Here is a 26,656-nt window from a genome sequence, read left to right as displayed (position 1 = left end):
TCAGAAAATGGAACAGTGATAGGTGTCTGGAGAAACATGAGGGAGGAAGGGTCACATGGAAAGGGACCCTTTTCGTCTCTTCAACTCCCTAACAGGAGGTTGTAGCCGGGCGAGGACCGATTTCAGGTCCCAAGTAGCTAGTGATGGGACCAGAGGAAACAGCCTCAAGTTGCACCAAAGGAGATCTAGGTCAGGTTTTTAGGAAAATTTCTTCATGGGAAGGTTGTCAAAGACTGGCACAGGCTGCCAAGGACAAGGGCGGAATCACCTTCCTGAAGCGTTCAAAAACCATATGGAGGCGACCGCCGGGGACACGGTTTAGTGGTGCCCTTGGCAGTGCTGGGGGAACGGTTGGACTCAAAGATCCTGGAGCTCTTTTCCAATATAAATGATTCTGTAATTTTCAGATGCATATATTTTTCTTAAACACGAGCGTTAGTGACCTCCGAACATATTCTAACAGTTAAAAACCCAAACCCACGCAGAAAAGCGTATACTCGTGAGCCCGGCTGCAACGCCACGCTCGAGGGGAAGGAGAGAAGAGGCGGGGCGGGGAGGGGAGGGCAGAGCTGCCCAGCCCGCCCTCAATTCCTCCCTCCCTCCCGCCTTCGGGCGGCCGGGTGCGGCGCTGCGTCTTCTCGCCGCCGAACCGGGCCGTCCCCGCGGCGGCCTTCACCTTCCTCCCCTTCCCGGCGGCGGGGCTGGGGCCTGTCCGCGGCCCCGGGAGGAGATGGAGGCTGCGGCGGCAGGGCCGGGCGGCGGCGGCGGCAGGGGCTGAGCGGGGCCGGGGAGGCGCCGCCGCCGCCCGCAGCCGGGCGGGGGGGATGCGCCGGCAGCCGGGGCCGCCCGAGCGGGCCGGCCGTGCCGCCGAGTGAGGCGGGAGCCCGCCGCCGCGGGCCGGGGCTGCGGGCAGCGGCGCTGGAGGGCCGGTAAGCCGGGGAGGAGCCGGGCAGGGCCGCGGGGGGAGGCCTGGCGGCCGCCGGCCCAGGGCAGAGGCTCCTCAGGCACCCCGGGTCGGGCGGGGATGCCAGCGGGCTCTGCGGGCGTGTGTTGTAGGTCTCTGCCGGGTGAGGGGAGGCCCGCCGAGGTTCGTCCTCCTCCAGAACGGGGAAAGTTTATGTCGGTTCATCCCAGGTCCCTGCGCCCGCAGCCGGGCTGGGACTGGGGCTTGGCATTGCCTCGGCTCGTCCCCTGCCGGTTGGAGCACGGCCCTGTCCCCTCTTCTTGGCGGGGACCGCTCTGGTCTTAAGGAATGAATGGAGCACCCCTGAAGCCTGCACGCTGCCGTTGCCAGCAGTGACGAGCGCGGGGTGCCCGCTGGAGTGGAGCTGCTGTCTGTCAGACAGGCACGGCGTGCGGAGCGGAGGCAGGGTCCCGCTCCTAGCCCGGGGCGCACGCCGGGCCTGCCCCGGGCCGAGGTGGCTCACGCAGCGGCTGCCGGCGCTGCTGCTGCTCTGGTCCGTGGTTCACATCCCGCTGACAGGTGAACTGCGTTTGCAGGGAGCGCTCCGGGCCCCAGCGGGAGCTGGAGGAGCCGACCCGCAGGCCTGCTAGTGCCCTCGGGAGGAGGCGAGCTCTAGGAAAGAACCAGCCTGTTACGATGTATGTCAGAGCATTAAGTAGCACCACGCAACTTGCCAAAGGAGCGTCTGTGATATATGTTAGTCTGATTTTTTTTTTTTTTAAAGTAGAACAAATTGGCCAGATTTTCTTACCTGTAAAATAACACAAAGGAATCATTGATGAAAATGAAGTAGGTTTATTAAGTTTCCAAGTTTCCTACCAATGAAGTAGGTTTATTAAGTGTCCCAATTAGCTGTTGCTTGGCCTTCCTTACCAGTTCCATTTCCAGTGATGTGAGTCATCATGTGCTGATGGGCAAGCAGTTGGGAGTTTGAGCCTCCTGGCTTGTCACTGCCATTGACGATGCGTGCAGGGACTGTCCTGCCAAGGAGCCCCTGTGCAGGCAGTATAAGCTGCAGAGCCAGAGACTGTGCACTGAGTTTTAATGCTGCTTACATCGTTCACCCTTTGTCCCATCATTCACTCGAAGACAGCAGTCTTCTGCAAAGAATAAGTATTTATTCAAACAGGTTACTTGTGGGCCTCGGGTCAAGCCTGCAATGCTGTGTATTGATCTTTGGTTTATGTTTGTGTTGTGTGTTGGTGATCCCATTTTTTCTCATGCAAAACCCTTCATCTGGCTAATCTGAGGGTTATGTGATGGTTTGCCTTTGTGGTAGCCCTGAGAGGGAAGGACAGAGGAATGGGTTTTTTGAGATCTCGTGCTTCTAAAAAGTGTAGAATTGCAATAAGAGGGAGAAAGCTGTGTATTTAATTGTGAGAAAATGGACTAAACTTTCAACATATTTCTTGCTTTTGTCTACTTGTAAAGAAAAATTGTGTTTTAGACAACCAGAAATAGAAGACTGTTTTGGAAGCTGAAGGAGCCTTTTAAAGAGAAAAAACAGAAGCTAGTACCTGTATTTACTAGAAAATAAGTGCAGGAGAGGCAACAGAAATGCAGCAAAGTTAGAGATAAAACAGAAAATGCAATTGCCCTATGTGGAAACAATAAAAATGTTAAGGTAGAGACAGAGAAACAACATAAACATGTTGCTTTTTTAAGTACTGATCGTTGCATTTAAGTGAGCATAATGGTTGAGGTACTCCTATTTGTAATTTTGAATAGTTCTCCATCTTGAGATCAGTGATGAGCTGCTGATGCAGATGTACTTTAGGATACTAGAAGTAACACTGTAGTAACATCATAACTACATCATGACAGATCCTCTGACAAGACTCGTACATTCATGAGTGTGGTTGCAGATTTCATGTGCACGTTAAAAAAAGAAGAGTGTACAAAACTGCTTAATGTTTTCCTCTCAGCTTCCACATCTTGAAGGATAAAAGTGGTGGTTCTTATGGATGGGGCTGCAGTTCTGACCCCCTCCTGCTCTCTAAGCCCTGTCCTTAAGGTGGGAATTGTACTGCTTGTAGGTGAGTGGCTGAAATGCTCTCCTGTCCCTGCAGCATGGGACCTGGCAGCTGGGTCCTCTCTCCACTAACTGCATTCAGGTCAGAGCATTTCAGGAACTGCATTTCCCATGTGATTTAACACAATGTCTTAGAAATCCAATACAAAAATTACATAAGGGGATATAGATCAGTAGTCCTTACTGAATGGTGTGCATCCATCACCGTTACAGAAGTGGGCAGACTAGCAGGGATGCTATGAATGTTGGAGGCTGTTTCTACCCTGCTTTATGTAGGACAAATATACTGAGTTGGGCAGAGAGGTTTGGCCCAGACTTTTCATTATACCTCTGTAAAGTCCATAGCTGATTGTTAGAGATTTTCCTCCTGCAGAGTGTTCTCTGCAAGCTTCTGTCAGTCTGCTGCATTCTGTGGTTTTGAATGTTGAACAGTTCTCACGGTTTTAGCAGAGCTACCTAAAAAGTACAAAATGTCATTGCTACAGTTCTGTGTCTTGATATCAGATCTGAATGTTTGTCTTCTGTGAGAGCTGGAAATGAATGCAATGTCTGAGAGTAAAGGTAACAAATCTCAGTGCTTAAGTGGAAGACGGTGCATTGCATGGCAGACTGAAAAATGAGGACCTTTGAGACCTGGTGGTTTTCAGCATGAATCTTAGGGCAGGCTTGCACTAGTGCAGTGGTAGAATGGGAATAACTTTTGAACTACTTAGCTGAAAAGAGGCCAGCCAGTCTGATGGAATTCCTATGATATTTGTATTTCCTGGTCAACAGTTTTCCAGATCGTGAAGAATAAACATGTTTGTGATGTTGCATGATCAGTTGTCAGCAAGGGAATTGCAGCAAAAAAACAGGACATCACAAACATTGTCTTGATGGAGGTCACAGCACCCATAGTTGTCCAAAACACAGTTGATTCCTAGGTGTGGTGTTTTTAGAAGTACTTAAAAATGGACTCAGGAAAGAAGAGAGGGGAGAGAAAGAAACTGTCAGTAGCCAAGCTGAAAAATGCCGCACTGAGAAGATAAAAGTAGCCCTGAGTACTGCCATCCTAGCTTTTTTTTTCCTTTTCCTTTAACTGGAGACATTCAGTTCTTTTCATCCTCTAACCCACTTTGCATACATCATTTGGGTCCCAAGTCTGTTTTGAACTGCTTGACTGCCTGCACAGATTTTCAGTATATCCTGAAGATGGTTCACTGCTGTCAGCTATGGAGAGAATTCTTCCTGGAAACATTTGCATTGCTGGAAGGCAAAAGCTAGTTGGAAAAGCACTGGCACTTGTAGCAGTTGTAGTGATGTTGCAGGTGGGCATACTGAAACAACATCAAACCCAGGCTTACTTTTGTTATTGAAACTTTGTGGGAATCAATAAAATGAAATACTGGTATATGACTGAGAAACTTAATAAACACTTCCTTAAAAGTGTTAACTAACATTTTTTTGTCTCATAACTGGGAATGAGGGCATTTCTTGTATTCCTTGGCAATTCACTTAAATGCCAGTATAGAAATTGTGATCACAAACCATGCAGACGTGACTCTCATTGAAGTTGCATGTGGCTACTTTAGGACTGAGTTTGATCCTGTTGCTAGTTATAGGATGGTTGTGAGGATGCCATTGTATGAGATTTTTGTATTAGATCCTCTTTGGTTAAATGCTTGGATGTTGTGTTGCATGTGTTCTCAAAAGGAAGCATTCACTCTTTTCGGCACCTGAGTTCAGCCCCTCTGGTGTCTTATCTCTCCAGCAACAGTAGAGACAATAGTGCTATATTTTTGTATGTTTTGGATGTGGGTTATTTTTTTATTTGCAGTGGAGCTTTCACAGATACCTGGTGTCTACCCCCATGTGTATTGCCCATCAGAAGTTGGAAATTCAGCTAAAGATACAGCCTAAAATTTTCCATTTCTCATAGTGGCTGGGAACTTCAATCTCTTTTATCATTGGTTTCCTTACATTTAATCTTACAGTCATAGAAGAAAATTTATTAAGATAGCAGTTTCAAAAATCAGGCTAGAACTGTGTGTATTCAGTCAGTTCCTGTGGGTGGTTTCTTTGCACATTAAAACTGCAGTCTCAGTTGTTTGGGTAACCCTTCCTGCACTCCTGAGAAGTTCTGTCTTTGAGGCTTACGTGCAGGGATACAACTACATGTAGTAGTCAGTGCTGCAAGGAAACTGAAAAATATCTGGTCAGCTTAAGCTTAGTGTTCAAACTTGGTAGCTTCCAGCCTGTAATTTCTGTAGGCTGGGCAGGGGAAGAGTCCATGTTATATGTCATAAGCTGGCTTGGGTTAACTAGGTATAGTGTTAGTGTTACATCTACCAGTGAGAGCACAGCTTTCTTCAGTCTCCCTTCCTCTCCTACAATGGGCTGTAGGAGAGCCATTGAATCAAAAAATAAACTCTTCTTTAAAAAAATGGGGTTTTTGACCTATCTCCCAAGCAGCCAGACACAGTGCTATTCCCAGCACAAGCAGGAGGGGGGAATGTGAACAAGGCTAATGGAGTGAAGCCTCCCTTTGATAGCAGCCAGTGATTACATTGTCTCAGCCTTAATGTTGCTTAAAAATACAGCTGAATGGGCAAAAAGTTAAACGTGGAATCTACTGCTATGTTTTATGATACACATACATATTAAAGGTTTTTTTTTTTGGTTATGGAAAGTGTTTTTTCTAAACTGTAACAAAAATAATTAATGTGTCAATCTTTTCTCTTTCAAATAGGAAGTGCCAACTTTATATGGCTCACATCTGACAACATGCACCACCAGTGGCTGCTGCTAGCTGCATGCTTTTGGGTGATATTCATGTTCATGGTCGCTAGCAAGTTTATCACATTGACTTTTAAAGACCCAGATGGTAAGTTTAGCTTTAATGTTTGATGTGGAACAGAAAATTGAATAGTGCTTCACAAAGATACTCTTTTCTATGAAAGTAGTATTTGGCATGTTATCACTTCTTCAGCAAGACTGAGAACAAAACAACTAAATGTCTGGAACTGACAGTGCTGATATTCAGCCTCTTTTTCTTGCTAGAAGTCTGCAAATCTAACATCACAGGAGATTTTTTTGGTGGTTAAGAACAGAAGGGATCATGTTTGGCAGTACTGTCTTGGCAGGTCTGCTTTTCCAATTACATTTAGTTTCAGTATTGTGATCTACTAGGGGTAGAAGTTATGTGCAAAAACAACAGAGCACTATTGCCTGTTTAAAGTCAGAAGAGACTCAGAGGGTACTGAAGAGTTCATTTCACATGATACTAGCTTCTGTCTTTTTATCACTGCTTCTCTTGTGGCTGAGGCATTATGTAAAACTTGTGGAAAGTTTTATTTCATTTGCAATGCACTTTGCCTAGCCACCTCTGGCCTGCTTCTTGCATTCAGTTTTATCCCCTGCTATTTGACTTGTAAACAGCTTACAGGCTTTTGCTCAGCTTAAGTAGCCGAGATGTTATTAAGATGATGAGGAATTTAAGCCATTTGATGACACCACACAGCATGTTACTTTTGTGTCTGCTGGGGAGCTGCTCTTACCAAGCCACCCTACTGAGAGTTTTGGGTGAAGGTGATGATATGACTGAGTCTTAAGAGATAAGTTTCTGCATCTTCCTAAGACATGCAAAAAATATGTAACTTTTGAAGCATTGACACTTGTGCCATGTTTTTCAATACTTGATAATGGATAAATACATTAGGTGTACTTTTATAAATAATATGCATCTATGTAAAGATTTATTTAGCAAGTCTTACAAAGGAGAAATGTAGGCTAACTTAGCTTTCCTTGGACCCAGCTGTTCTGTCCTAGTACATTTGCAAATCAGCTAGTCTTATGTTAGTAGTTATATCTTCCAGTATTTCACTCTATGCCAACTCTTGTTTTCCAGCTCAGGTATTCTTTGGGTGTTTCTTTTCATCAGAATTTATCAGGAAAATTAAAATGTAGTTTAAAAAAATAATTGCTAGAGCATAGCCTCTGCATTAATTTGCTTTCAATTATCTTGGCTTGCCAAGTTTTTTCTTTTTTTTTTTCCTTTGCTGAATCTTCCACTTCTTTTGAATAGTTCTCTCAGCAGATGATACATAAATTCTTAAGCTTGTCCTACAAAGGCATGATTATAGTTAAGTGGATATATGTGTTGGGGTGTTTGTAATAAAACTGATTAAGGGAAATACTTTTGACTATACCAACAGAATTTTGGAGGAAGTCCAAACAGGATGGCAAATCCTAGAGAAGCTCTTCTAGACTTAATAAAATATAACTTGTCAGAATTTTTCTTACTTGGATGTGTCTTCCTAGCAGATGGAATAAAACCAGCAGATCCTCAATGAATCAATGTTCTGTTGTTTAAGCCATTTACTGATGTCTTGGGTGCATAAGCAGTAGGAACTTCTTAAGGATCAAGTTTCTGCCCATCATTCCTAGTAGCATCTACAGGCATGCTTTTACATAATGATAGTGAAAAAATAGTTTAGATGCTCTTTCACTGAATCAGATTACTTGTATTTTACAGAAGAACTCATGAAGCAAGTCTGTGCACAGCAACAATTACAGTTTCTGAATGCTTGAATGCTTCCATTGCTTTCAGTTTTAACTTGCTTTTCCATGCATGCCCTTTGTTAAAATCCAGTGTAGGCAGAGTAGAGTACTCCCTGAAGAAAAGAACATAGGCAGTGCACACATTTTCTCAACCATGAAACAGTAAGCCCCTGTGGATGCAGATGAGGAAACATTATTCATAGAAGAATCTATATGAAAGAAAAAGTAATCCAATATGGATGGAAATAAATTTTGAGGGAGAAAACATGTTCTTTTTGCTTTGCAGTTAGGGAAAGCTACTTCAATTTATTTTTGATTTTTCTGCACTGTGTAGACTAAAGCTAAAACCCTGTGTTATTTTTTGGGTTTTTTTACCATACTAAATGCAAAAGATGAAAAGGGTTCTTCCTTGCATGCTTTAATTTGGTCTCAAACTATTAGTTGTCCTAAAATCACTAAAAAGGAAAAAGAGTATTAACTGAGTGTTGTTGTGAGAATCTCTGAGGCCATTGGTCCAGTAATAAAGGAAGGAGGGGATCTTTATTTATTATTGATTATAGGTGCTTACTTAGAGTACCACAGAAATAAAAGGGTGTCCATAATGACACTTTTCTTCTTGTAAGTTTAATAGACTACAAAAGAAGAAACATTTTTACTAGTATAAGGGGAGAGAGGAACCTGATATATTTAAGGTGTTTTTTGGATGTGCTTTGGCAAGTTCATTGAAAAATAATCTCCTATGCACAGGTCCATGTACTTATACCAAATTGTCTATCAATTGAGGTATTTGGATTCAAAATTTTGATGTCCATGCACACTTTTTAGAAAAAAGCAAAGAAAACAACCAAAAACCCACGTAAAATATAATGGCTATGTTTATTTCATAAAACTCAAACGAAGTTGCATCCACAATTCCCAGAGTACATCCTTTAAAATATTCACAGTCTGTGTCTGTCTTGCCTAGTACCTTTCCACGTAGAAACAAATCCTAGTGTTTTGTAAGGTTAATACAGAAAGTAAAGTTCATGTGTTTTAGTTGTAAAGCAGAAAGAGTTTCCTTCCCCTCACCTTCTGTAATGCTGTTATCTCTCTCCCTTCTTTAGGCTATGGTGCCAAGCAAGAGCCATTGATTCTGACAGCTGTGACAAAAGTGGAGGAGGTACATGTGCCAGAGGAAAAACATTGGCCTGAAGAATTCCAGGTGCATACTGTTGAGATAAAGGTTATGTGTATTAAAGAGTAGAAGAAAAGAAGAGATTAAGGAAGGGCTTCCTGTTGTTAAGATGAATTGCTTGACAGGAATTATTTATTCAGACTGCTCTATTTAGGTAGAGCCGACAGAATTCATTTTAACTTCACAAAGCTGGTTTGTTACAGTAATCTGCTGTCTTGTTTCATCTGAATGATTCAACTTAATGTGTTTCTATTTCTAGGAGAAAATTGTTACAGTACTCCTTTATCAAGTCAGGACAGTCGTTTTTGTTAGCCTTTTTAATATAATGGCCCAGTTTTGGATTACTTGTGTTCTGTCTTGCCATAGCGATCAGGTTTGTGCTTGTTGAGGGCAAGTCTGTGTCTGCTCCATTCTCTTAGATTTCTGCCCAATCTCTCTGTTTCTTTTTATCACTGTCAATTTCTTCTTCCTATTTTGTGCTTTGTGTTTCACATTTCAGCATTTTTCCAAAGTAGAACATGAACACAATAGTAGTCAATACCAGTTGATCTTTTAGATGCACAGTTCTGTGCTTTCAGCGAATTGACAATGAAACTCTGAAAATCCTTTATACAAATGTAAATTTGAGACCAGTTGCAGAGTGAGATAAATCAATTTTTTTTTCTTTTTATTTTCATTAGTACATAAGTCATCTTGTGTTTAATATATTTTTGTGATGCAGCATGGAAGGTAGGTTAACTTTATAAGCTTGACTTTTTTTAGTTTCATTTTTCAAAATCACAAAATTTAAGTTACCTTCAAAATACTTGGGAAAAACACTCAGTGGAAGGTGTATATATATATAGGGAGAGAGAGAGAGTCAGTTTTATTAGCTTTCTTTACTGGAAGAGGATAATAAGGTTTCTGGATCTAAAACAATTCCCTCTTGTCTTCCTGACAGCATGAAATGTAGAGTAACAACATTAATTTTGGTTACATGCAGAAAGAATTGTTTGAACAGAGAAAATAATCTGACAGACTGTTCAGATTACATTCTGAGCAGGGGGTATTGGAGAAGAGTAACAAACAAAAGCAAACAGATTTTTTTTTTTTGTTCCTTAAGAAAGGTTGGGACAAAAAGTAAAATTATTCCTTTTTCATCTGTAGATTGGACGCTGTACCTAAAATAATAGAATCACAGAATGGTTTGAGTTGAAAGGGACTGTTGAAGATTATCTAGTTCCAAGCCCTCTGCCGTGGACAGGGACACCTTTGATTAGCCCAGGTTGCTCAGAGCCCCATCCAACCTGGCCTTGAACATTCCTGGGGTGGGCCCTCTACAGCTTCTCTGGGTAACATGTTCCAGTGCCTAACCACCCTCACAGAAAAAAAATCCTTCCTAATGTCTAAACCTGTTTTTTTCAGTTGAAAACCATTACCCCTGTCTTGTCACTGCAGGCCCAGGTAAAAAGTTTCTCTTTCTTACAAACTCCTTGTGAGCATTGAAAGGCTACAGTGAGGTTTTCCTGGAGCCTTTTCTTCTCCAGGCTGAACAGCCACAGCTGTCTCAGCCTGTCTTCATAGGAGAGGTGCTCCATCTTGGACCATCTTCATGTCCTCCTCTGGACCTTCCTTAAACAGGTCCATGTCTTTCCTGTGCTGGGGCCCCAGGGCTGCATGCAGCACTCCAGGTGGCAGTAGAGCAGAGTACAGGGGGAGAATCACCTCCTTTGACCTGCTGGCTGCTGTGCTTCTTTTATGCAGTCCAGGGTGCAGTTGGCTTTCTGGGCTGCAAGTACACACTGCCAGCACATATCCAGTTTTTCACTCATCAGTATCCCCAAGTCCTTGGCAGGGTTGGTCTCAATCAGTTCCTTCCCTAGTCTGTGTTGATATTGGGAATTGCCATTCAGTTAGTGGAAAGGTGAAAATTTGTCAGTAGAAATTTAAACTTTCCTATCACCCCTTAATTAGAGAAGCTTCTTTTTCCTCTCACTCCACTAGTTGTGAGGCAAAAGGTGGTTGTGGTTCCTTTCTTAGTCTCAGAAAAATAAGACATGTGAAACAGCTCATCCATTTTTGGGGAGAGGTATCATGATACTTCTTTTGTTTGTCACACTGATGCTCGTTGTTCACATTTTTATTTACCTGATTTTATTTCAACTTGGATAAATGGAAACACTGGATGCCTACAGGTGTAAGAAAACAACACAACAACACAGAACTTTGGTCCTATTTTTTTTTTTCCCAGCCAGATGGGTCACAAAATATTCTGAGTGGGAAAGAACCCACAAGGATCATAGAGTCCAACTCTTAGCCTGTGCAGGACGTCCCCAAAAATCACACCATGTGTCAGCCCCATCTTCTCAGAGCTTAAAGCATAATTTATGTTGGAATTCCTGTCCTAACCTCTCCAAAGCTTTTATTCCAGATTGTTGAAATTCTGTGAGAGTTCCAGTATTTGAACTGGAACTTATCCACACAGATAAGGCTCTGTTGCTGTGCAGCAGACTTAAGTTCTTGTATGGAAAAGCTCTTAGTACTGTATATACTACCATGCAATGTCTTAGGAGCTGAACCAAAGTACAGCAGCAGCACAGGAAGCAAACTGTTGGCTATCCCTTTAGTTAACACATGGCAATGTTTTAATCTGGCAGTCATTAGGGTGCATAGTTTGGGGATTTTTATACTTCATAATTTGATCTGAAAACTAAAGTCTTTAACTTTTGTTTTTTCTTTCTTCTCTGCATTTCATAAAGCCAACTGGAAAAGCTCTTTCAGGAAATCTGATCCGCCAGCCCCTCGTTCATATGGAAAGACTTGAGCTTCTCAGGAATGTCTGCAGAGACACTGCATTGAGAGATCTCTCTCATACTGCAGTTTCCAAATTCGTCTTGGACAGAATATTTGTGTGTGACAAGCACAAGATCCTGTTTTGTCAGACGCCAAAAGTGGGCAACACTCAGTGGAAAAAAGTCTTGATCGTTTTAAATGGTATCTACTTTTCTTTGGGTGTGTGGGTTTCTTTTAGGAGGAGGAGGAGGAAATAGAATTGTTCTAACTGGGGTAACTGAAATGGATTCTTTTTGCATTTCTGTACTCTGATACTTAATTTCAGCTTTTCATTTATCACAGTTGTTTCTAGTCCTTTCAAAATATCCCCTTAAAATTAGACCTGCTCTTTCTGTAAAAATAAGTATTGTAATTACTTGGCTCCAAAGATATTTGAATCATGACAGAGTACCCATATGTGTGTAGTAGGTAGGTTTCTTATCTTTGAAGAGGTGCACTAAATTATAGAATTTGAAAGTGTGTGACGAGGTTTTATAATTGCTAAGTAACAATAATATGAAATTTCTGGCTAAAGGCCAGTGACTTTTAACTAGAGATTTTAGCCATGAAGAAAGCCAGTTAAATCTTGGCAGCTCCTCTTGGTCTGTCTTGCTGAAATTTTGTGTATGTTCTATCACTGAACCATCTTATGAGTTACAAAGATTCTGAGGTGCTTAACGCAATAGTTTGGTCACCAAAGGTATGTTATAAAAGATGGTGAAAGAAGGAATAAAGGGATGAGTGTGTTTGAAAAATTAGCAAATGAGCTGTGTCCCTCAGCAAAGCTTTTCTAGCAAGCAGTACTAACATTAAAAACTTCAGTGTTAATTTCATCCTTGATCTGCGGATGTGAGCTAAAAATCTAGCAGATATTCCCATACCTCTGTGTGTGCATGTTTCTTAATACCTATGAAAGCAGCACTCAAAGTACTAAATATGGAGCTAAATGAGGGCATTGGAAGTACCTGCTCTTAGCAGCATTTAAGAGATAACATGCAAAGAATGCCTCAGGATGGGCAGGCATGTATTGGCTATGCTGAGTGGAGAATAACTCATGTCTTAACAGTAGGGAACTTTTCACCTTGAGTTTCCTAGTTCTGTCATGTTGGATGATGATAGAAAATTGCAAACACTGGTCTCTTTTGCCTTAAGCTGCCAGTGCACTGGTATATGCTGATGAAGGCTACTGCTGTGGTTGACCTAACTTTCTCCTCTTTGGGTATTCTCAGAAGGCAGGGCTGATACTTGAGGTGGAATAATTTATGTCTAAATACCTGAGAGGTATTTGGAGGTTCAGGAGGGGGAAATGCAGCTGTGGCACTGTGGAGGGGCTAACTCTGCTACTGCTTGTACTGACTATGTTCTCCAAATGAATGCAAGGTATCAGTTTCTGTGAGGCTGTCTTATCTGACATCTGTTGTCCACATGTGATTCATTTATGATACGAAAAAAATACAACTGAAAACCTGAAACTGATAAAATACAACTCTATTCCCTACCCCTCAACCTTGCCCTCTCCAGGAAAAAAAAAAAAAATTGGAAAACTGAGCAGCTGAGTGGTGTGTATTATTCACTTCAGTTCTGGAAATGAGAAGGCTGTAGAGGCTTTCACTTAACAGGCTTGTTTTGTAGCACCCTGTGCTTGTTGCAGGTTGATATTCTGAAACGATGCTGTTGTGTGAAGGCTTTTGCCTAAAGCCCAGGGGGCCACATGAGATGTTTCTCAAGGTCATTAAACCTTCCAGGATCAGGATACTAAAATGAACGCAGCAGAGTTAAGTGACAGTTATTTTTCTTGTCAGCTCATGTGCTTTCAGAAATGAGTATCTGGAGACTTATGTTGTTAATTTTAGTGCCTTTTAATCTGTGGAGTATTTTCTGGTTGGAATTTTTGTTTCTGCACAGCCTACTTGTTAAAAAAACTTTATGGATCCTGAAAGCAAAGTACTTTTGCATTGAAGCAGTTCCAAAAGCAGCTCATAGCATTTATTTTTGTTGGTAGTTGAAGCTCAGCCAAAAAACTGGTTCCTTCTTCTGAGTTAATCCTGAAAGTCTTCTTCCATTTGTATGTGCAGGCAGAGGGAAAGAGAATGGGGACACTGACATGTGAAGAGTGGCAGGCTTAGACATAATTGCTGATCAAATTTGTGTAATATACTTTTCTGAGACTTTTGGGGCCATTTAGTCTTGGACCTTGATGAAGAATTTTAACCATTTTTCAGCTTTGCAGTCAGAATCTCTCATAATTCAACAGCTTGAAACATAGTAACTTTCAATGGTAAAAATAAAGAAAAGAGACATAAAACTGTCAGCCAAAGGCATACATGCTTGCTTATACTCACTGTTTTTTTTCCCCTCGAATGCATCACTTGCTCTCTCATTTTGATTTGTCCAGGAGCATTTTCTTCCATAGAAGAGATCCCAGAAAACATTGTACATGATCATGAGAAGAATGGCCTTCCACGCTTGTCCTCTTTCAGTGACTCTGAAATTAAAAAACGGTAAGTGGCCCTGCCAGTGAGTGTGGGAGGGGTTTGAGGTCAATGATGTTATGAGCAATCAAGGGTACAGCTGAAGTCTGTGTCAGAAACACTAGGCAGCAAGGTTTCTGCTCCACCACTTGTATTATGGCACTATTCTGTAATCCTTACAGATAGATGTTGCTGTATTTGCCTTCCGACTGGCTTTGAAGGAGAGCACCAGTGTAATTTGTGATACAGTTAGGTGAGCCAACCAACTCCCTGGGATGCAAGGTTTCTGTAATTCAGTGTATACCTAGTTGTTAGATAGCTGACCTTTAGAACAGAACATCCTGATGTCTTGTATGGTAAACCTTACTGCCTACAGGTAAGATTGTCATTGCAGCCGACTGACTTACTGGCATTGAGCTGGTTAGATTTAAATTGTTAGTGCTTCTTAGCCCCAGAATATTTTCCATTCAGCTAAACCACTTTGTTTTCCTGTTTAAGTGCTTCTGGTTATTTTCAGACCCAAAAAATACTCTGCAATAGAACCTCCACATTACTGTGGCTAGATTTTTAACTGTGCCTGCTATCATCTCTACTAGAGCCTATGCCATAAATAATCCCTGTAAGGGGTGGCAACATGGAGAGAATAGGATATAGGAGGACAGTGGACACTTGTAAGCCTGTCCTTGCATAGGTTTATGTGCATTGCACAATTCTAAAAAATCAGCCCTTTATACATGTGTCACATGTTAGTAGAGCTCAGCCCAAGGGTTTTTGTTACCTGCAGTGGCACAAGGACATTTATCACAGCTGTGCCTGGAGAATTGGGGTCACTTCATTGTGTTCATATTGTGTGAAGGAAATTGTGGTCACCGCATTCTTGAGAACATGGATCTGTTTCCCTCCCTGTGAGCAGCCCTGCAGAAAGGAACTGTTCACCTGGGGGTAAGCCCTAGTTAGGATATGTAAAGTTGAATCCATTATTGCTTCGGTTGCTGTGTTCTGCTCAGCATGGAAGCTATGCTGGAGGTGTGTAACATGGGTTCGATTTGGATCTGAAAATTACCAGAGTTTTAGGTGTGGAAAGCAGGATGGTGTGGATCTTTTGACTCAGTTTGCTTGCCTCTGTCTAGCACTGCCTGGCTAGGAGTAAGTCTGGAGTATCTGAAGTACGATGCAAGTGGTGTACAGGCTGAGGAATCTATCTATGTCCAGTCCATCCATCCTTATTTCAGTGAGGACTGGGCTCTCAATCTCTTTTCTTAGCTATTTATTGAAATAAACTTTGTTTTCAATTTATTCCTCCTACAGATAATCTGACTACAGAATATTACATATTACAGTACCACAGTAATACATTAAATTCTGTTGAAAACTGTGGTCTCATGTTTTAGTGGTACTCTCAGCCATTGTTGAAAGCATGATGAAACATCAAACTAAAATACCATTCTTAACGTCTTTGTACTTAAGCAGCAATTTATCTAACTGCCTGCCAGTGAAAAATGCAGCCTTCTATAGGCATTTAGCTGCACCAATGCACTTTTCTCCATGTCCTTATGTATTTTGGTTTTTTGAGCTTGATCACATGACATTACAAATATCTCTGGATCTCTTGGTGTCTTTTGTCTCCTGTTTATTATGGATTGAGGTAAGCTAAACTCCTCCAGTTTGAATAAAATGTGAAAACTAGGAGTAACCATTTTTTCTTTGTTCTGTATGTAAAAACTGCTAGTAAGAAGACAGAAATTGTATTTAGTCCTATTGATTATAATATTTCTACAAGCGCTCTAAGATTCATGTTGCTGTGTCTGTGGTCAGAGTTCACGTACATTTTGTAAGTATATGCTAAGCACTTTCCTTAATTATTTAACTTTTTTCTTCCTCTGTTTAGACTGAATTTATACTTCAAGTTTTTTATTGTTAGAGATCCATTTGAAAGACTTATTTCTGCGTTTAAGGACAAGTTTGTGCACAATCCTCGGTTTGAACCTTGGTACCGGCATGATATTGCTCCTGGCATCATTCGTAAGTACAGGAAGAACCGCACAGAGACCAAAGGGCTGCAGTTTGAGGATTTCGTGCGCTACCTGGGGGACCCTAATCACCGATGGCTGGATGTTCAGTTTGGTGACCACATCATTCACTGGGTAACATATGTGGAACTTTGTGCTCCCTGTGAAATCACATACAGTGTGATTGGACACCACGAAACCCTGGAGGACGATGCGCCGTATATCTTGAAAGCAGCTGGCATAGACCACTTGGTATCATACCCCACAATCCCACCAGGCATAACAGTGTACAACAGAACAAAAGTAGAGCGGTATTTTTCAGGAATTAGCAAGAGAGACATAAGACGCCTCTATGCACGATTTGAAGGCGATTTTAAACTCTTCGGTTATCGTGAGCCTGATTTCTTGCTTAACTGACACCTGGGATAAGATCTGAAAAAGTGTCTCATGGATTAATCTAATCCTGTGTGAATACCAGCTGCAACACTGGCAGAGCTGAGAATGACCATTTGTTTTCTAGCTTTTTGATGTTGCTCCACTTTTCAGTGAAATATTTGTCATATGAACAACTAGGGGCTTATAGTTGTTGTTTTCTGACCATGTTTTCAGTACATTATTGCAATATGTTAGGAATTATATCTCTGTTATATATAATACAGAATTTGACTTCTCCCCTCTTCCCTCTAGGAAAAAAGAGGGAGAACAAATGGGCTACGATCTTCCTCTTCTCCCAGACAGAATGCCATTTTTGAAATGTTAAGTATTTGTAAAGGTGACAGTTTCCCTGTAGGTTAACCCTGACATGTGGGTAAACAAAATGAGTACTGCTCATGAGAAAGTCATGTAGTCTCCCATGAGCTTTGTAAATGAGAGGCCAGTACAAGACTAGAAATTAATTAAATGCTTGACAAATATAACCATCTAGGTTCTGTCATGTGGCTGCTACAATAACTCTGATCTAATCCCATTCTTGTTTGTCAAAAAATGAACCTAATTAGACAGAAGCTTTTAGGGATGTACAAAAATGAACTGGTTACACATCCCGGTTGTCTCTGTACTTTTGTCAAGTGTTTACTGTATTTACTACTGATGTATTGAGCCTCATTATTCTACTTTGGATTTTCAAGAGATTATTTAACTCCTGTCTATGTAAGTTATGTGAGAACACCAGCTGCAAGTGGAGCATAGAAGAAATATGAAACTGCTAAAGAAACTGTTAAGGAAAATTAATTTAAAGTCTCAGTTGTATTTGTGGGAGCATATATAATAATCACAAGATGCTCTCACGCAATTTAACTTGTCTTTTCTTCTAACAGTTAAGATTAATAAAGAAGTTACAAAAGCAAGATGTCATATTAAAGAGCTGCTTACTTGGATTAAAGATCCACCTTTTTCTTATATACAGCCTTGCTCAGTTCAGTAACTCAGAGAACAGAAAGCTTATCCCCCTCTGAAAATTCATCTCCCTACTACAAAAGGAGAGAAGGAGACAAGATGAATCCCTGATTTTTCCAGTGATTCCCTGCCATGGTGTCCCAAGTCAAAAATTACTAACTTTTATGTTACTGATTTGGTAAATTAGCTATTTGCCAAAAGTTTAAATGTCACCTAAATTTGTGTACCCATTTTATGCATTAAAAAAAAAAACTGAATTGAGTGGATGCAGCCATCATATTTGCTTGTGCTTGTATTTTGTCTTATAAAGAGCAGTCTCTTGTCTGAGTTCACCAGCAATAAAAATCAGTGTGCTGCCAGAAGAGAGACAGACCTAATATCTGAAATACAGGAATTGTTCTTTTGCAGTGAGCGTATTTTTTAAATCATAGTCCCAAAAGCTTTCTTTTCAGATCAGCATAATGTTGCTGGCTAGAAATTCTAATGATGGCCAGTGCTGTGGAATCTGCTTTTAAAACCAGCCACTTTGTTTTTGATAGCTTTCTGTATTAACACAAGGAATCATCTTGTACTTATGTAAAAGGAAAGCTGTGCCAAGCTGACATGTGCTGCTACCCACAAACAGGAAGCCCTCGTGTAGGTAGAAATGATTTAAGAAAGATCTCAGCAGATGAACTGAAATAAAAGAGAATCATTAACTGGGCATTGTTAGCAAGAGAATAATCCAGGGTGGCAAAGTTGGAAGGTAGGATATTTTTTCAGGTTGGTTTGTTTTGGTTTTTTTAACAATTACAGTGCCCTAACTTGTTAGTTCTTAACCAATGATAAAAAGATGTTAACAGCTCCAGGTTTTTCTGTAGTTTTCTTAATATGGAAACTTAGCAAAATGCACTGATAAATGCATTTTGGAGCTAATAACCTGATTGATTGCTGCCAATTTGAAATGTAACAGTGAATAATGTATAGTAAATTCAGGCCTTAAAGTTTAATAAAGTAGAATTGTTTTCCTCTGAAAGTATAAGCTACTGATCACACAGAAGGCCAATGTATGTTTTTCTTGGTAAATTATTTCATGTATTGCTTGCTTAAAAATTGCCAGATGAAAAGTGCTACATAAATATTAAGTAATAATATTTTTTTCTAATAGCTTTCTCTGCATTGAGTTCTGAGCTTTGAACAGAGCTATGGACTGACCTAGGCACAGGTGTATAATCCTCTCCCATCTCTGTGTTCCCATGCTTTTCAGGCTGCATGGAATGCATGTTATCATTTCTTCAATTCAAATATGAAGTTTCTCCATTCAGTTATATGTTCCTGAACTATATTTTCTTTCTAGAAGCATGGGTTTGTTTTTTTCCTTACATGGCTGAAATCACAACGGTGCAATTTTAGTACCTCTCTTGAGAAAGCTTGTATACCGTGCTGGTCCTTGGCAGGGTGTAGTAGGGCTCTCCTTAAACTGGTGTGGTGCAGGCAGGACAGTCAGAGTGTGCTGTGTTAGGGAGGAGGCTCCTGCCATGCCAGTTATGATAAATTAAATGCTTGTGGTTTGTTTCAGCTTGATTGTACTCTGCACAAGGCTTTTACAAATGTAGTCTCAGTGGCACGCACAAACATCATTTGGCTGTTCAGATGTTATTTGCATACCACTTTCAAACTGCAGATGATACTTATGTTATATTTTTGGAACTGCTGGCCCAGATTATTCTTTCTCTTTTCTTATTATTGTTGCAGCTTCAGAAAACAAATTCACATGCTCACTTTGTGCATCTGTGTCTTTTTGTTGTCTCTCCTCAGCAGTTTTTGAATTCTTAGGCCCATTTTAACCACAATTTGCAAAGGAAGCTCAAGGGGTAGTGAGTTGAAGTAATTTTCTTGAAAATAGGAGAAAAGACACTCCTTGTACATCAGAGAGTCCATACTCTGTTGACTTTAGCAAAAGTGCAGACAGGAAACAGTTTTACTGTATCTGCTTATATCGAGCTCCTGGTTTCTAATGGACTCCCTTCCCTAGTGATCCCTACAGTCTGGCCTCTTATCTCAGCTAAGACAAAAATTAAATTCAATTGCATGGGTCTGTTATCTTCATTTCCTAATAAAATTGAGCTGACTGGGTTTTTTGAGATCTTGGAGTAAGAAGGTTTGTCTTGTGAAAATGGATTCAGAATTCACTTGCTTGTGAAACAACTTTATAGGGTAATGCCTATCCCCTTTGTTGTAACTTCAGCACACAGTGCATTGTCACTGCTGTGCTTTCTGATTGCGTGCCATGAAGATGTTTTTCTGTAGTTAAAAATACATGTGCTTTTTTTTTTTATTATTTTGGGAACTGTTCTGTCAAAGAAAATGTCTCGAAAATATGTATTCTTCCCAAAAAAGCATGTTTTCTGATTCATGCGCAAATGCTGCCCTGTTTGTGCTGAAGGGGTAAGGCTCCCTGCTGCTCCGTTGTGTCACCATCCTCAGATTAGGGAAGCCATCAGACAGCTCTGGCTTTGGTGCAACATCACTTTTTCCTTGAGGTGTTAATAACTTTGTTGGCTGGGAAAACAGTCTTTGATCTTATCTGTGCTTCAGAAAGTTTGCTGAGAAAAAGAGTGATTATATGGGGATTGCTTAGGCTTATTTTCTCAGATGAAAAAGGATGTCTTGTCAGTTTATCTGCCTGTATCTGATATCTCTTAATTGACAAAGTGGGAATGATCTTTCAGCCTAATGGCCTTGTAGTGATTTATGCTAAGCCCCCATCCTAGTTTTTGTTATAGCAACATGAAGGGACCTGGAAGGAGGTGTAAAGTCAACATGTGCTTATTTGAAATGTGAGGGTGCAGAGGAAACTTGACATGGGAGTTGGTTGCTGGAGATTTATCATGTCCAATTACTTGTTACATGTCATCTGCAGAGCTGGTGTGGATTCTTTGTGTCCTGTGCTTGAGAAGATTTATACAAGGTAGAAAGAAGCTGGTGGGTGGTGAAAAATTCCCTTTCAGCCTAACTGAGCTGTGCTTGTTCCTGGGCTGCTGCCGTGGGGAAGGTTTTAGAAGGAAATGATCCTATTAGCAGCAAAGCCTGCAGTGCTTGGGCTAGTGAACATAGTGCCTCCCTCTTGGAGGAGAAGTGACTTTGCTCCCACTGATGTTTGCAGCCAGCTTTGGTGCTGCCTTGTATAAATCTCTATTTGTGTTTAATGCGGTTGTGTGCAGCTGAGCTGTCAGCTTGGTTTCCTGCGTGTGCAGCAGCCTGAGGTGACTCATCTCTTTGCCACCAGAGGAGCTTTGAAAGGCCTGCAGCCTGTTTTGCAATGCAGCAGGAGACATTTCCCTTATGAAGAGAGCAGCATTAAGCCTGCAGCCATGCAGCTGGTGGCAACTGGCTGGTGTAAGCACAAAAATCGTGCAGGTTGAGGCTTCCTGACAAAAAATCGTCATGTTCCCTTTTAATCCAGGCAGGAGTGAAAGGGAACAAAGATGTGTGTTTGCTTTGAGTCACAAAAAGGAGCCATGCTGTTAGAAATTCCACACTGGTAAACCTAAGGAGGGCTAAGTCTCCCTCCAAAGGAGGGAGAGCAATGCTGAAAAAAGCCGTGGGCAGTTTTTCTAAGGCCTCCAGAGATGCTGAATATGTCGAAGGAGAGTTGCTGTAGCTTCCTGAGAGGTGTCACAGGAGCAGATGCTGATGGTACAGCATCCACATGGCAGGCTGAAAGTGTGAAGCATCTACTGTGAGTTATCTGTTTGAAATCACAGAAAGGAGGAAAGAAACAGAAAAGGTGGGAAGGAAATAATGAAAAAGTAATCCTGGAGGCAGCACCTGGAAATGCAGTACCCAGTCTTACTGCCAGAAACATGCCAACTGTCTTGGATGTGCACAAATAATTTCTGAGCACTTTGAAGGACCAAAGCAAATCTGCAAGTAGGGCATCTATACCTGCTCTGGAAAGTGATTTAATACTGAGAAGCTAGCCAAGGCTCCCAGTTGTGCCTAAGTAAGTGGATCTCATCTAGAAAAAATGTATAGCTATAGTGAAAGCATTCAAGTAGAAAAAGCTCTTGGGGGATAATTAGCTCTCTCAACAACCAAGTGTTAGGCACCTGCTGTGATTTAAGAAATAGGAACATTTTCTCTTGAACATCTTTTTTTCCTGTTCTCTGCAGCCTGTTTGTTTTCTTCAGTTTTCTTTCCTGTGTCCTGAGAGGTCTTTGGATGATACACCACAGTAGGACACATCATTCTTCTCTTGTCAGAAGGGTGGAAGAGGCATTAGGAAATACAAAATGTTCTCCATAATTTTGAGAAACACAAGAAAAATACAGGCAGTTTTTATCAATCATGAATGAACTTCAGTGGTGACTGAAACATTAAGATTGCATGAGTTGCTTCTTAGATGTTCATGTGTTGGGCAGAAATCCACTTAGGGAAAAATTATCACTGTTCTGTTTTTGGCATCTTTGTTCTTATGTTTTGAATAACTCCCAGTAAGGTTTTACAGTAAGTAAAATTTGGAGTTTGCCATACCACAGTGTCACTATAGGACACGAAAGAACACAAGCACAAACCGCTGCTCTCAAGGTGAAGAAAAAAGGGAACATTTGTTTTCTGACTTCAACTTTTATAGTTTTCCAAAAGTGACAGTGGATTGGAAGGTGACAGTGCCACCTCTCCAATGACACTGGACAAACCAACAGTCCATCAAATTTCTCCTCCTCCATAAAAGAATGCAAAACAATGAGTTATTAACAGAAAGTGTGTCGAAAGTTTGATACAAGAATGTAAACATCAGAAGGCTTAGAAAATCTTAAAAAATCAGGGTGACAACAAAGCTTCAATTTGGATCCACTTATTTTGCTCACATTGCCCTGTAAGTATTTGTTAAGAGAAGACTCTGCCCTTACTCGGTTTCTTTGATTTCTGACTGTTCTTTGCAATGCTGTAGCACTTGTACCTGTGAAAAGAGAGTGATCAAGAAGAGTCACAAATACTCTGGAGAGAACAGGACTCCAAAGCAGACCTTTATTTGTATGCTGCTTCCATCTACAGCATCTGCTTTCATTATCTTTTCAGTCTAGCTCTTTGCTGTAAAACCCATTGGGGTACATATTTGTGGTTAAAGCTACAGATTTCAAAATGTGTAAGAGGAAAGGGATTAGGAACGGTGTTGTAGCAGGAAAGGAAGAAACAGCATGAGGAAAGGGCTTCTACACCCCCTTTCACAGTTCCAAACCTTTAGCTCCATCTTGTATACTCTTGTTTGACAGCTTTTAGGGCATAGGTTCTTGGCCTTACAGGAAGCATGGTGTGTAGTGTAGCTGTGTTTCTCAGTGTCTCAGTTGCATGCTTGCACACACTTGCTCCTCTCTGATGGAATCAGGGAACATTCTCATAGGTGAGACCTTTGTTTCATCAAGTGTTACAGTACTGTTTAGCAAAGATGGAGCAAGGGTGTTATTTCCCCTTTCTGAGCAGTAACAATGTGTTCCTTAATTCTCTTGACTACCAGAGAGTATAAACATGATTTCACTTTTCTGGAAGATGACCAGTGATAACAGCAGTGTTTTTGAATCTTAGAACGCTGTTTAAATGCATCTCTGTGTGACAGCAAGGTACTGCAGTAAATTGTAAATTTTTTTTTTTGTGGGTTTAGAGTTGACTTAATAGATCGTTGGAAATGCCATTCTGATGGAAAACAACTTAGGTGCATTGCTGCTGTCTCCATGTAAGGATCCGTCATATGATTGCTTACCAGTCATAGGAAAATAACTTCATTAGATAGCAATGCTTTTTTATTGTAATCCTCTTACTTGTGGATTTGGGTCTTAAAATACAGCATGGTAGATTTGTCTTGTGTACTCTCCTCCTGTTCTAAAGTAGTATTGGCAGAAATTTCATACCTCTATTATTTTGGGAACTCTTTTCTGCAGCTCCTAGTTGAAACTGTTTCAGGTTTAAAACTTTGTATTGGAAAGTGTGTAATTGGACTGTGGGTACCCCAGAAGGACAGTGTGAAGGTTTTCATGAAGAACTACCAGCCAGCAGTGTAACATGGCTATGAGAAAGCTGCCACCTGATTCTGCATGCATCCAGGTAAGTATTTCTGGTAAGTATTATTGGCCACACTACTGAGTGGCCAATAAACATGAATATTGTGATTAAGGCTGTGGAGAGACCTTGCCTTGACCCCATTTCCAGTTCTTGTCAGCTTTGACTCTGGGGAGCTGGCAGAGTTGCAGAGCTGCTGGTGTTTGAAGTCCAGAACTTGTTCAGCCTAGGAAAGGAGAAGGAGGTGTAATAGGTGTCTAAACCCGTACTGAGACAAATGAAATAGCAACAGAGTCTCACATCCGGAGAAGGAGGGGAGCCAGAAGACAATGCAGTCACAAAGACAAACCAGTCTGAGTTGGCCAGGAGCCAGCTGAGGCTGGAAAATAGGAGGAGGTTTCCTACCCTGAGGCTGTGTGTTGTCGTTTTGGCATACACAAAAGGAGCAAAATAACAGGCTGCTATGCCACTGCCTGTTCAAGCAGCAGAGGCCTTGACTTTGAGACTTGTTTAGGTTGGAGAAGACCTCTAAGGTCATGGAGTCCAAGCATTAACCTTACACTGCCAGGTCACCACTACATCATGTTTATGAGTGCCACAGCTACACAGCTTTTAAAAACTTCAGGGATGGGGACTCTAATGTTTTCTTGGGCAGCCTGTTCCAGTGCCTGACAACCATTTCAGTGAAGATTTTTTTTCCTAAAATTGATTCCAAACCTCCTCTGTCACGACTTGAGGCCATTTCCTCTTGTTCTATCACTTGTTACATGGGAGAAGAGACCACCTCCTGTTAAGTAGGTGTAGAGAGCAAGATGGTCTCCCCGGACAACCCCAGCTCCCAGATATCCCCCCAGGTCCCATCTCTTCTCTCAGCCCAGTGAGCTGTGGCTGTGAAAACAGCAGGGCAGAGCTGGTGCCTGAGTGCTGGGTGATCTGAGTGGGAGAAGAAGGATCCACAGAGGCAAATGGGGCCAATCTTGCACAGCCACATAGGTTCAGCTCAGTTTTGTATGCCATGGCATGGGTTATATATATCTGGGGAGGTGTTGCCATCTCCTGCCCCCTTTTCTTCTTTAGCACTTCTTAATCACATTTGGAGATGGTAAAAGAAATGTCAAATTTTGAAAGAAGCCAAAAGCACAGTGTCAATTCTTTGACATTTTCTTTAGTGGAAGATTTATAGTTCTTATGGAAAGCTTATGGTGCTTCCCCTGTCTGTGTTGAGTTGATGCTTGATACAAACAAAAGTGACTTGGTAGAAAACAAGAGGGGAGGTAAAGAGTCTCATGGAGTAAATTCTTCATTTAAAGGTTTTGGGATCCCTGGCCTCTCTCACTTCCTAATCCGAGGGAGAGGTTGGACAGCATGCTGTAACCAGACTCCAAATCCAGATATCCCATCTCTAACTGGCCAGTTAACTGACCAAGTCTAACTGACTTGACTGTCAGCGTGGCAGAATGCACATAGATGTCATTGCTCAGAAGGACTTCTGCAAGGCATCACTGTTGCAGGCTCTGCTGATTCCACTCTAACTGATATCTCCTCTAGAAAATGAATCATAAATCCTCAATCCACCTCTTCTTTCCTGTCCCTGAAGAGGAGATTAAAGAGCACTTTTCTGCAGCAGGGATCTGCTATAGTCAGACATGAAGCTACTGCTGGGGGGGGGCAGCACAACAAATGAACTTTATTGATGACTGAGCCCTATAAACAAAGCTTTTGGTATGAGGCAAAGTCCTGAAGGTATTCGTAACGCATTTAGAAAATGTGAAAAGTTCCTTTAGGAGACAGAGCAGAACTGAAATATTTATGGCTTTATTATCAGCAAACACCTGTAAAAGAGAATTGTAACCTCTGAGTTCAATCATGAAGAGTGAACTTAGCATGTAGGCTGCCAGCACTTACAGCTAACACAGGGTACACAGAATACTGTCAAGAGCTTATTTTGATGCATGATTTTAATTTTTCCCTGACACACAAATCATCAGGGGTGTACTTGCCGTCTGGAGCAACCTAATGCTCCAGACTGCGAGCAGTACTTTGATTTGCCATCTGAAACTTTAACATGTATTTGAGGGCTTTCTTTGTAAAGTATTATTCTGAAACACACTAAGTCTGCTAGGCATTTCACTTGAGCTAAAGGCACAGAAAGATCTAGTGTAGTCTCTGCTCCACCTGAGAGGGCAGAGTGTTAGGGAACCTGGACTTCCATGCAATTACCTGAGTTTTGCTTTGTTTAACATTTTTTACTTGAGGTGAGTTCTGCAAGGGCAGATCACCCCATCTTCTACTTGGAGGAGCTTACAAGCAGTTTAGGGCATTTGTCCGAGGTAGTTAGTTTTACAGGCTGTAGAGCTGATACTGTCAGGTGCAATTAGGTTTCTGAAATGCTTTCTTTATTAACTTCTGCCTTTGATTACTTCTAATTTTGCTGACAGTATCTAGGAGCTAAAGTGGTTATGTGATTTCTGAGATACCCTTAAGCAAAGTTACTTAGGTTGTGTTGTGCCCTTAATGGAAAAAAATCTTGTGCTACATTGGTCTCTTGCAAGGGATGAAGTATTTAAAATTCAGTGAGAAGGTGAAGTCACTCTGGTGTTTGAAATGTCCCCTTGCTGTCTGTGGGATAGAACCACTGGGAAAATGGCAAACTTTTGAAGAATACAGGCCATGAAACCCAGTAGGGTCCTAGAGCTTGGTGGATAAATCCTTTATAGAGGGCATGTTCTGTCCTGGTTTGCACATGGTGAAGAGGGCTCTTCCATCAATCACTGCTCCTCACTTCAACAGCCTACTGCAGCCTCAGGTGCTAGACCCACTGAGCCACTGGAGGGGCAAGGATAATTCAGGGAATTCAGCATATAGGCTTGAATAAGGAGAATGAGCACTTAAGGAAGCTTTTGGGAGGGAAGGATAATAGTAGTGAATTCCAACATGGTGGGAGGTGGAGTAAAAGCAAAGGACTGACTGTGCAAGAAGTCTTGCAATATAGGAACTAAGAACTTGGAAAGGATCCTGAGGGGGATGTGACTTGCTTTGCTTTTTCCCTTTTTTTTTTTTTTTTTTTTTTTGGCCAGTGTTTAGAAATTTACATTCAGTAATTGCTGTTTGCAACAGTTGGTACAAAAGGCTGGGAAATACCAATATTAGTGACTTTCCCCATGCTCTTCTCACCCACACTTCTTAGCATAGAAGTTATTCTCATGACATTGTCACGTGCTATTT

General features: G+C 41.4%; 1 protein-coding gene across 3 annotated transcripts; it reads left to right on the top strand.

Annotated features, from left to right (window-relative positions):
• The first annotated feature begins 626 nt into the window (after positions 1-626).
• On the top strand, positions 627-19,518 carry CHST10 (carbohydrate sulfotransferase 10). 3 transcript variants are annotated; one of them, XM_050971473.1, is made up of 6 exons: positions 627-929; positions 5,725-5,859; positions 8,639-8,736; positions 11,448-11,682; positions 13,916-14,021; positions 15,880-19,518. In XM_050971473.1, exons 2-6 carry the CDS (start codon positions 5,760-5,762, stop codon positions 16,415-16,417), a joined length of 1,077 nt encoding a protein of 358 aa, XP_050827430.1. In that variant the 5' UTR covers positions 627-929; positions 5,725-5,759; the 3' UTR covers positions 16,418-19,518. The 3 variants fall into 3 exon arrangements, with proteins under 3 accessions (XP_050827430.1, XP_050827433.1, XP_050827432.1); XM_050971476.1 differs by lacking the exon at positions 627-929 and adding an exon at positions 1,640-1,660; XM_050971475.1 differs by lacking the exon at positions 627-929 and adding an exon at positions 4,283-4,303.
• Positions 19,519-26,656: the final 7,138 nt, after the last annotated feature.

The sequence above is a fragment of the Serinus canaria genome, chromosome 1, assembly GCF_022539315.1.
Source record: "Serinus canaria isolate serCan28SL12 chromosome 1, serCan2020, whole genome shotgun sequence".
Lineage (NCBI taxonomy): Eukaryota > Metazoa > Chordata > Aves > Passeriformes > Fringillidae > Serinus > Serinus canaria.
The sequence above is the reverse complement of the archived record's forward strand: the minus strand, read 5'-3'. Positions and strand labels throughout refer to the sequence as shown.